General features: G+C 43.0%; 1 protein-coding gene across 1 annotated transcript; it reads left to right on the forward strand.

Annotated features, from left to right (window-relative positions):
• Positions 1-274: 274 nt before the first annotated feature.
• Positions 275-887, forward strand: LOC131233582 (RING-H2 finger protein ATL70-like). The gene has a single exon (XM_058230352.1). The coding sequence runs from the start codon at positions 343-345 to the stop codon at positions 850-852; it is 510 nt and encodes a 169-aa protein (XP_058086335.1). The 5' UTR covers positions 275-342; the 3' UTR covers positions 853-887.
• The last annotated feature ends 9086 nt before the right edge of the window (positions 888-9973 follow it).

The raw sequence follows: 9973 nt of genomic DNA on the forward strand, positions 1-9973 counted from the left end.
TTTACTTTAAATATTTTAAAAGTAGGTGGTTTGATGCTAATAGACCAAAATGTGAGCGGGTTTTGTAAATGTCCTTTTATGTTTTTAGTTTTTGCAGCTTGACCCTCTAACTTTTTGGTTTTTTTTGCAACTTGTCGCACTAATCCACCGTTGACACTCCCAAGCAACCTTCTCCACATAACACCCTCCCCAAACTGCCATCTTCACATGACAACGCCCCACGCCAAAGCTACCTCCTTCACATAACACTAACCATCCATCAATGTCCACTAACCATCCATCAATGTCTAATCAAATCATTATCAACCCCTCGTCACCCTCCCCATCATCGACTACCTATCCATGGCTAACAGCACGCCCATCAAGACGGACGGCTCCGGAACATCTGATGGATTCATGGATGGCGACACTATGAGCAAGAGTGGCTTCAGCTCCAGCACCATTTGCATTATCCTCCTCATCATCGCCACCCTTTCCATTGCTTCCTACTTCAGCATCCGAGCTTGCTCATCCCCATCCCGCCCGCCTCGAGAGCTCGGGCCCACTCGTCATCAGCCGCCCAAAGCTGATAATGAAGTGGGCCTCGATGACGCCATTCTCTTGAACTACCCAACGCTACTTTACTCGCACGCCAAGATCCACAAAAAGGACACCATATCCTCTTGCTGCTCCATCTGCATCGCAGAATACAAGGACACGGACATGCTGCGGCTGTTGCCTGACTGCAAACACCTTTTCCATGTTAAGTGCGTGGACGCCTGGCTGCAGCTGCACCCAACATGCCCTCTTTGCCGCATGTCGCCTTTGCCGACCCCTCTTGCAGAGGTTGTACCGTTGGCAAGCGTGGTTTGAAGAGGGGATCTGCTTCTTCTGTTTTTTTTTTTTTTTTATTCTTCTTCTTCTGTACAATGTAAAACAGTTAGGGCCTGTTTGGATTTAGGTATAGTGGTGCATGTGTTGCATTGTGTGATTCTACTTTTGAAGTATACGCCCGACAAAAATTGATATACATCTACTTTCCCACTGCCCCCTTCTAAGGGGTGGTGGTTGGTACTATGTGGGTCCCACAATGATGTCTGTGACCCATCCATGCCGTTCATCTATTTTACGGGAAACAATGTTGAATGAAAGTCGACTGCGAGAAGAACTTATTGGGAGCCACGTAGGATGATTTCAGTGGTGGATATCCAATCAGTAATGTCTTGCTGAGGTGTGGTCCACCTCAGATTTATATCACTCTCATTATTGGGATGGAGCCCTAAAATGATCGGTAAAAGTGGATGATCTGAATGGATGAGATGGTTACATCATGGTGGGGCCCACAGAGCATCCACCATCAGCCATGGGGCGGGGACTGAGAGAGTAACCAATCTGATTCCATTAAAAACTTCGTAGAGTTTACTGTAATATTTATTTTATATCCAACCTGTTGATAAGGTTGTAAAGACCTGGATGAAGGGATGATACAAATATCAGCTTGATTCAAAGCTTTTGTAGCTCACAAAATGTTTTTAATGCCCATCCACTAGTGTTTCCTTTGATGTGGTCCACCTGGTATTTGTGTCGGCTTCATGTTTGGGCTTATGCCATAAAATGATTTGGCAAGATGGATGGACAGTTGGATATATACAATGCATGCATCAAGTTGGGCCCCACTGTCAGTGTCCCACCCACATCGCTGGATCGGGTCGCAGCTTAGTCGCATCCTAGCATCACCAGAGTAGGTGTTTGAAACACCTACCCATTGATAGATACTCTTTATTTATAGGAAAAAACCATTGTCTTTGCATTCAGAAGCTCTGTATTTAAAATATAATCTGATTGCCCCATAGATAATAGATAGTGACCATGTGTTTTTAGCTCCCCTAAATAATGGCAGACGTGAGAGAGGTCTGAACCATCCATTAATTGGGCCTCTGAACGCATGGATGCGATCTGGCCCAAAAATCATGCTGACCCATTCATCAAGCGGGTGCTCTGTACAAAAGCAAATGGACAGCGAAGCATTTTCCTTTGTCCTTTACTTTGTGCACCTTGGCCCACCTTGATGAGCCGATCAGACTGAATTTTCTTCATTGCATCTTCACAGTCGAGACTACCTGATGGATGGCCAGCTTGAATGTTCAACACAGGTTGCATGCATAGGAGCTGTGAGAGAAGTGTGTGGAATTAGCAGATGTTCTTGGGGACAGAAAATCGTCAATACTGCGTGGATGTGATTACAAAATGCGCATGGCATGACTGCCTTTAACAAATAATGTTGTAGTACCAGGCACAGATATGAAGATGGTGACCGGCTATTTTTAAGTAGAGATATTGTATGAACTGATCATTTGACGAGCATGTGATACAGTTTCGTGATCGATCATCCATGCTTCGCAAATTTGCCCAATCAAATTATTGAAGTTGGCAAATACGTAGCCTGCAACTGCATGGTTTATTTCATGGCTACTGGCTTCGCTAAATTCTTACTTGTGCTCTGGACTGAGCAAGTCGAGCCCATCTACAATTTGCTGAGCTGTCTGCCACAAACTCTGCAGAGCAAGTTTCTGAATTGGCGACCTTAAATTGGTTTCTTAAATTCCTCTGATTTACTATTTCTACTCCATTGAGGGTGTTTGGAACGGTGGATTCCATTTGGATTGGGTGGATGATTCGGTGGACGGGCTTGAATTGTCAACTGGGAGATCAATCAAGTAAAGTATTTCAATAGCACAATGAAACCCAATCACAAGGACTCTGAATTAAATGTGGAAAAATCCTTGCGGAAAAAAACTATGGCACAAAGCAACAGATATGTACTATGAAAGTAGAAAATTATAAGAGATAGAGATTATCCAATTCGAACAAGCCTCGAATCACCCAAGCTACACCGTTGAAACCCTAGGAACAAATTCAAAAACTCTAACATATCCCCTTATTCTCGATTACACTAATATATGTAGCCTTTATGAGAATCACAATTGAAATAGGAAACAAATCTCGCACTTACACAATTCTACGTAATCGTTCGATGACACCTTCGATAGCACGTTGACGGCATCAAATTTCTTTAATGCCATTGAACTAAATACCAAAATGTTCCAGCGACTAAACATGTGCTTTTCGAATTTTCTCGATGGCACTATAATGGGACTTCGATATCATCGACAGCTCGTCGATGGCATCGAACCTCTCTTGATGGCATCGAATCGGACACCGAAAGTGTCTAGCAACAAATCATGAGATTTTTAGATTTTCTGATGGCATCGAACGGATTATCAATGGCATCGATAGACCCTATTGCTAAGAGATTTGAGACATCAATGATAATATCTACCATGCCTTGAATCTACATTCCTTGTAGCTTCTTGTCCTCTTCTTTAATTTTGCATTACATTATAGCTCCACCAATGCTTCTCATGCATCCTTTGTCTTCCTTTTATGTATTCATCAAGCCTAGAGAAGTTGCACAGAACTTGAACTTTTCTGAAAGAACCATCTTAGTGACATGTCCGCCAGATTCACGCTCGTATAAATCTTCTTCAAAGTCACATACCCTTCCTCAAGCACCTGTCAGATAAAATGGTAATAAACATTAATGTGTTTAGTACATAAATGATAAACATAATTTTTAGCCAAATTGATTGCGCTTTCGCTATCACAATTGACCGGCATGACCTCTTATTGAAGCCCCAACTAATTTATCTTTCCTCTTAACTAAACACTTTCCTTGAATGCCTCTATCACTACCATATACTCAGCTTCAATCGTAGAAAGAGTTAGCACAGACTAAAGCTTCGATATTTAATTGATCGCTCCACCCGCTAGCACAAACGAGTAAAATGAAGTCAGCCTTCTACTGTCCACATTACCTACATAATTAGAATCCACATACCCTACTAACTTGGCCTCTGATTTCTCAAAAGATAAGATGTAATCCTATGTACCTCAAATATATCGAAGTAGCCATTTCACTATCTCCGAGTGTTGTTTTTTGGGGTTAGACATATATCTGCTAACAACACCCACCTTATATGAAATATTCAGTCTAGTACAGACCATACATTAAGCTGCCAACTGCTCTCGAATAAGGCACACGAGACATAACATACTTTTCCTCATATATTTTAGGATATCGTTTTAAAGAAAGTTTGAAGTGAGTCGTGCGGAGAACGTTGACCGGCTTTGCCTTGTCCATCCCATAATTAATTAATACCTTCTCAAGGTATTGTGTAAGGCCCGTATCATAGACTGTATCGTTCCACCAACTCTCGTGATCATTCTCATTGAATTTCAGCGATCCGTGACTTGTAACCGGCATTTGCGCGCGACCCTAAGTTACATCCTATATATAAGAGTCAACTCGACCTGAGACTTGTACCCTAGCGACCGCGCCATCATCGCAGTTCTAATGTTGCGTCTCACGCGTTGATGCATACCCAGGACACGAGTTGTGGGCCTGCGTTTATTTTGAGGAAAACGTTGCACGTTGCGAATTTCGAAAGAATCTCTACCACCTTTCACATCAATCAATCAATCACAAGCCAAGTACACAACCCATCCCTCTCTTACACAAGCCTTACATAAAGTCAACTCTCTTTCTTTCCACCCATCCCTCTCTCATCTAAAATTCAACCAAGCCCGTACCCCTCCATCTCACTTTCTTACAACATCCATTCCTCTCATCCCATCTTTCTTATAACACCCTCTCCTCTCTCATTCTCTCCACCATTTTTCCAAGCTTCCATGAGAGAGAAGCTCTAAGGAGAGAAAAGATTAAGGCCCACTTCCTACCCCCTCATCTCACCATCAAACCCTTTAAACGTCATCATCCACCCTTAAAGAGAAAGCCTGTGAGCTAAGGAGTTCAAAAAGCTAAAGAAGAAGACCATTGGTGGGTGTTTATAGGATTAGATTGTGATTGTTGATGATGGGTTAAGTAGGGCCTACCGATTAATGGTATGGATCTCACTTTAGACCCTAGGTGTGAAACCCCTATCCTAGACCGTACCATTTTAGAGGCTTTTGCTGTCCTCCCGGTCAAATTTCGATAACCCTCAACCTGTATCCGACATTTGCACGCGATCCTAAGTTGAGTCCTGCATACCGAAGTCGGCTTGACCCGAAACTTGTACCTTAGCGACCACGCCGTCGCCACTATTCCAATGTCGCGACTCACGCACGATCCGATACCCAGGCCAGGAGATGTGGGCCCGCGTTCATCTCTAGGAAAACGCCGTGTATTGCGAATTCCAAGAGAATTTTTACGACCTGTCACATCAAATCAAGTCAACTACACCACCATACCTCATGTCACCTCACCCTACATTAAGTACAATGCCCATTCTCTCTTTTCTATAAGTCAACTCTCTCTCTCTTCCTACCCATCCCTCTTTTACACAATTTTCAACTAAACCCATGTCTTCCCATCCTCATTCTTTACAACACCCATCCCACCATTCCTTATCAATCCATCACCTCCCCCTCTCTCTCATTCTCTAAGCAATTCTCCAAACACCTAAAAACAAATTCCAACATCCAAACATTTTCAAGAGTAACATGTGTGACCCACTTTCCCACTCACTCATCTCCCATCTCAACCGTTCATCCTCCATCAACCTCCATTAAAAGGCAAGCCAAGGAGCTAAGGAGAAGGCCGATAGCTGGGTGATCCATAGTTAAATTTCTTATTTTTGGGACCACGTGTGGTGGGACCCATTGAAGCATACAATGTAAGAAATGGAGGGCCCATAGTGGCGGCGTCCCTCCTCTCTATCACGATCTCTCTCTCCTTCTCTCTCTATCTCTCTCATTGTTGACAACCCACATGGAGATTTACATATTTATCCATGCTATCCATTTAGTGGACCACACCATGGTCAACTTGTGAGGCCCACCCTGCCACCAGTCCATTTGGATAGGCCTTGATGAAGGGAAAACACAAATATCAGCTTAATTTCAGGCAGTTGGTGGACCACACATGTAGACCCACACCCGCGGGCCCTGTCTGGTTGCAAACGTCTGCATCCAGGGCGTCTAGGGCCTGGACGCTGGCTGTATATGGGTGTTATATGTTATGTATAATATATATGTGATATATAATATAATATTATATATATATTAAATACATTATATGGTGGGCTCTACGTGGGACCCACCGTTATATAGGTATTTCATCTGCTGCATTAGTAGCCATGAGACCCACCTTTAACATTGGTGGTCTGCACCGTCTAGATAGATCTGGACGGTGAGCAGTCACTCCCTCATTTTAGATGATATATATATAATATTATATTATATTTAACTATATAATATATGATATTATATTATATTATATAATATTATATTATATTTAACTATATAATATATGATATTATATTATATTATATAATATAATACATTGCAGGTGGGCCACGTATGTGGGACCCACCTGACGAACGGTTTGGATGGTGTATACAGTGCAGGTGGGCCACGTACGTGAGACCCACCTGACGGACTGATTGGATGTCTACCTCACGCAGCCAAGGCTGCTGTGAGGCTGACGTCACTGGTGGAACCCACCACGGTTATGTTTCATCTGCACCGTCCATGTGGGCGGTGTCACATACACCCCACCATAATGGATGCGGTACATGCAACCGTCCGTCCATTTGTCACGCTGGCCACTGGCCACGCTCGTGGACCCCAACTGCATATATGTGTTTCATCTGCACAGTCCGTTTGGACAGTGCCAGGTGTAGCCCCATCATGATGTATGTATAGTATCTACACAGTCCAACCGATTGATGCATGTGCTCCATTTATACCATCCATCAATGGATCCCATGACACCAGTAATTTTGTGGGGCCTGCTGGTGAATGTGTTATCTCTAAACCATCCATCCATTTGGCAGACTCATCTCAAGGCTTAAGACTGAAAATAAGATAGATCTAATATCATGTGGACCATACTACAGAAAACAGTGGGTTTGGACGTCTACCATTGAAACCCTTTAGGTACAGAAGTTTTGAACTAATATGATAGTAGTTTATCCTCTTAATACTTGGTCTTTGTAAACTTATGAACAGACTAGATGGAAATTAAATGCTATGGTAGGGCCCACTGGAATTTAATTGTGGAAATCATTATCACCACTATTATATGTGGTATGGGCCAGTTGATATTTTGACATGATACTCTATATTGATTTCTAAAAATGGAAGATCGACCCATTTAAATCGGCCCATTTGACTCGGCCTATTGACTTGGCCCATTTGATCTGACCCATTTGTTCGGCCCATTTGATCCGGCCCCTTTGATTCGGCCCATTGTATCGGCCCATTTGACTTGGCCCATTTGATTCGACTAATTGACTCGGGCCATTTGTATCGGCCCATTTGATCGGCCCATTTGACATGGCCTATTTGATTCGAGCCATTTGACTTGGCCCATTTGATTCAGCCCATTGGCTCGACCCATTTGACTTGGCCCATTTGATTTGGCCCATTGACTCAGCCCATTGATGCGGCCCACTTGATGTATATAATGTCGATCGATGCAGCCTATTGTGATATATTTTGGCCTGTGCGAGAGGCCCATTTTGTTGTATTTGTGACCCAGTTGATAAGGCTTGTTGTGATGTATTTGTGGCTCAGTTGATAAGGCCCATTGTGATATATTGTGGCCCGTGTGGCTAGGCCCGATGTAGTATATATGTGGCCCTTGAGTGAGGCCTAATGCGATGAATATATGGACCAATGTAATGAGTGATTTCACTATAATGCATATAATGATGTTTGTGTGGACCACTCCTTAGGAGCAATGTTGGTTAAATGGCCACATTGATGGGCGATGATGGTTAAACGTCCACATCGTAACCTTCCCTTAGGCCTGATTCACGTCATTCTCTAGTGGGTTATCCCAAATGATAGGGCCCCATTGATATTGCTCGGTCCATCATCGGCTGTCCATCCATGGATCTCGCCTTGCGTCGAGGCCGATTCCGACTTGTCGAGGCTGATTGTATAGGCCGATTCCGATTGTCGAGGCCGAGTATTGAGACTGATTCCGAGTGTCGATTCTGATTTGTCAAGGCCAATTGTATAGGCCGATTCTGATTGTTGAGACTGAGTATCAAGACCGATTCTGATTGTCGAGGCCAAGTATTATGACCAATTCCGAGTGTCGATTCTGATTGTTGAGGTCGATTTTAATTGTCAAGACCGATTTTGATTGCTGAGGTCGATTGTCGAGACCTATATGATATATATGCGACCCATAGTTGAGGCTCATTGTGTTGTGTATTCAGCCCAATGTGATGTATATGCGGTCCGTATTTGAGGCCCATTGTGATGTGTATTCAACCCGTGTTTAAGGCCTAATGTGATGAATATGAGGTCTATGTGATGAGGCCCATTGTGATGCATTTGAGGGTCAAGCGATGGAGTCCATTGTGATGTATATTAGGTCCATGTGAGAGGCCCATCGTGATGTGTATTAAGCTCTTGAGTAAGGCCCATGGTGTTGTATATTAAGTCCTTGTGTGAGGTCATGGGTCCACTATATGTTAGGCTCTATGTGGGACATTATTTGGGGGCAATGTTGGTTAAATGTCCACATTGTCGATGTCGATTGTTGATGTCAGTTACTGATACCAATTATGAGTATGTGACAGCATAACATCATGATACATGCCCATACGTATTATTCACATGTTTATTATGTGATATGATTGACCATTGCATATGCCATAGTGCCGGTTGTTATGAGACTCCCTGATAGGCGGAGATTGTCTCACATAAGCGCACAGTATGCATAGGATTGATGCATTACTGGATTGTATTACTCATGCATCTTACATTATGTGCTGTGATTACTGTACGCCTTAGCGACATCAGGGTCGTAGCCTCCACAGGCATATCGTGGATGGCCAGATGAGACACCAAAAATCTGTTACTAGTATCGGGCTACCATAGATGACCCTGGGTGAAAATTTCTAAACTCTTTTGGTACTAAAGGACGCTCCAACATCAAGATCGAGTGGATATATATATGAATGCATGAGAGTCGTATACATGTAGGCCGCGTCTCTCACTATATCGTGGTCAGTTGGGAGGGGGTGTGGCCTTACCCGCCTGAGGGAGTAGGTATAACTAGGCTGAGTCTGACTAGCTCCTTAATGGCTCTACTATCAACGAACCAGGTAGACATTAGTATACTATTGGTAGGTGGGTAGTGAGGTCTTTTTCACTCGCTGGGCTGCACGAACTGCAGGGGCGGTAGCCAGTTTAAAGTGTACTAGACCCCGGTGATGATCCCAGATATGTACAGTATAATTATGTGGACTTATTGAGCTAGAGTTGCATACTCATTCATTCATTCATTCACTATCCACTCTGGCTAGTGGTGCGCAACTATTTGTTACGTGTACCTTCTCAATGGCCAGGATTTCGGTTGGGGCGCGCGACTAACCTGAGATCAGGAGTTTACCACATTGAGTCTGACTATCCAAATTTAGGTATGAGACTTGTTTGGATAGACATCCCTTGTGGTGGGCCCCATACTTGCAGTACTACGTACCATCATCCAGACTTCACACTCCAGCATGGTCATTCCATTTGCACCGCATATTGCATTATATTCGCAGCATATAACATTTTGGGTTACTATGTTTCTGCATTTATACAGCCTAGATACGACTGACGGTATTTGTGGACTCATCAAGATTTGTATATTGCATTGCATTATCGACATCTGATGTTTAGCTTACTATCTTCGCATGACATAACTGATATACATTGCTTCATTAGTATATGATATTATTTTTACTATATTTCTGCATCGCATAGCTTAAATAAGGCTGATGGTATTTATGGGCCTATCAATATATTTTCGCATTACTCTGATATTGAATGAATTATGAGCTTGTCAGTATTTTCGCTTACTCTGTTATCGTATGATTCATGATCTTGCTGGTATTTCTGACATTGTATGATAATGATATTGCATATA

Source organism: Magnolia sinica, chromosome 18, assembly GCF_029962835.1.
Source record: "Magnolia sinica isolate HGM2019 chromosome 18, MsV1, whole genome shotgun sequence".
NCBI classification, from domain to species: Eukaryota; Viridiplantae; Streptophyta; class Magnoliopsida; order Magnoliales; family Magnoliaceae; genus Magnolia; species Magnolia sinica.

Coding starts and splice junctions, on each gene's coding strand:
- LOC131233582 (XM_058230352.1), top strand. CDS start 343: ATGGCTAACAGCACGCCCATCAAGACGGACGGCTCCGGAACATCTGAT.